This window comes from Symphalangus syndactylus, chromosome X (assembly GCF_028878055.3).
Source record: "Symphalangus syndactylus isolate Jambi chromosome X, NHGRI_mSymSyn1-v2.1_pri, whole genome shotgun sequence".
In the NCBI taxonomy this organism is placed as follows: domain Eukaryota; kingdom Metazoa; phylum Chordata; class Mammalia; order Primates; family Hylobatidae; genus Symphalangus; species Symphalangus syndactylus.
Window position 1 is genome coordinate 156,235,389 of NC_072447.2, and position 1,936 is coordinate 156,237,324.

General features: G+C 39.5%; 1 protein-coding gene across 1 annotated transcript; it reads left to right on the forward strand.

The window, feature by feature from the left end:
• Nucleotides 1-320: 320 nt before the first annotated feature.
• Nucleotides 321-744, forward strand: LOC129476232 (cytochrome c-like). The gene has a single exon (XM_055268948.2). The coding sequence runs from the start codon at nucleotides 369-371 to the stop codon at nucleotides 696-698; it is 330 nt and encodes a 109-aa protein (XP_055124923.1). The 5' UTR covers nucleotides 321-368; the 3' UTR covers nucleotides 699-744.
• Nucleotides 745-1,936: the final 1,192 nt, after the last annotated feature.

A 1,936-nucleotide genomic window follows, 5' to 3' on the forward strand; every position in this document is an offset into this window, starting at 1 on the left:
GTGAAACCCCGTCTCTACTAAAAATACAAAAATTAGCCGGGCGTGATGGCAGGTACCTGTAGTCCCAGCTACTAGGGAGGCTGAGGCAGGAGGCAGAGCTTGCAATGAGCGGAGATTGCGCCACTGCTCTCCAGCCTGGGTGACAGAGAAAGACTCTGTTCAAAAAAAAAAAAAAAAAAAAGACATTTATGGACATTCTAATATTAAATCACCTTGCTTTACTGACATTCGCTGAACTTGGTCATTATTGGCTATTTTCCTTTATACACATTTGGATCTGGTTTAGAAAAAATTTTGTGAGAGAGTGGGGACTTCCGGCTTCGGAGCGGGAATCTTCGCTGCGCCAGCGACTAAAAAGAGAATTAAATATGGGTGATGTTGAGAAAGGCAAAAAGATTTTTATTATGAAGTGCTCCCAGTGCCACACCATTGAAAAGGGAGGCAAGCACAAGACTGGGCCAAATCTCCACAGTCTCTTAGGGCGGAAGACAGGTCGGAAGACAGGTCAGGCCGCTGGATACTCTCACACAGCCACCAATAAGAACAAAGGCATCACCTGGGGAGAGGATACGCTGATGGAGTATTTGGAGAATCCCAAGAAGCACATCCCTGGAACAAAAATGATCTTTGTCGGCATTAAGAAGAAGGAAGAAAGGGCAGACTTGATAGCTTTTCTCAAAAAAGCTACTAATGAGTAATAATTGGCCACTGCCTTATTTATTACAAAACAGAAATGTCTCATGACCTTTTTATGTGTACCATCCTTTAGTAGATCTCATACACCAGAATTCAGATCATGAATGACTGACAGAATATTTTGTTGGGCAGTCCTGATTTAAAACTAAGACTGGTTTGTGGTTAAATGAATATGTTCAGTTTTTGAATTTTAATAGTAACTCCAATTCAGTAAATGCTATCATTGTTCACCCCTTCTAAAGATAAGATATGATTAGACTTCGTTAGTAATGTTCAACTTTTCACAAAGATGGTGAGTGCCATCTTAAAACTTACTGGAGATTGGTTTTATATTTAGATTTCTATAACTGGTTATGTGAATATATTTAAATACTGAGGAAATTCCTTCACTGTCTTAGAACCAAGCAAGATTCACCTGTGTTTTGTGTTCATTTGTCTCTTAAAGGCAAGGGTTGAAGATAAATAAGGTAGCAATATCTATAGTTTTGGCCTTAACTATGCCAATCTAATTATAATTCCCTGTATTAAAAAAAAAGAAAAATTTTTGTTTAGGACTTTTGTCTCTGTATTCCAGACCAAAATGGACCTACAATCTTCCTATCTTGTTCTGTCTTTGCCTAGTTAATATTAAGGTTTTTTTGGGTAATTTCAATTCTCTGGCAGAGTCTGTAGAGTTGCTAGAACTTGTCTGTAAAACCACGTGGGCTGGCTGTTTTATTTTTGGGAAGATTTTTAAACCGCTGCTTCAATCTGTTTTATACTTTTAGGGTTACTAGGGCTTGCCTGCTTGCTTTTTTTTTTTTTTTTTTTTGAGACGGTGTCTCACTCTGTCACCCAGGCTAGAGTGCAGTGGCGTGGCGTGATCTCGGCTCACTGCAACCTCCACCTCCCAGGTTCAAGTGATTCTCCTGTCTCAGCCTCTCAAGTAGCTGGGATTACAGGCACCCACCACCACGCCTGGCTAATTTTTGTATTTTTTGTAGAGACGGGTTTTCACCATGTTGGTCAGGCTGGTCTCGAACTCCTGACCTCAAGTGAGCCACCCGCCTCGGCCTCCCAAAGTGCTGGGATTACAGGTGTGAGCCACCATGCCAGACCTTTCTTTTTTTGTCTGTTTTAGTAAATTTAGTATATTTCTACTTTGTTTCAGGTTTATTGTCATCAGTAGTTGTTGTTTATTTTTAGTCATTAAACTGTATATATACATTTTCTGTATTTTCATATAATTCACAATTTTAAA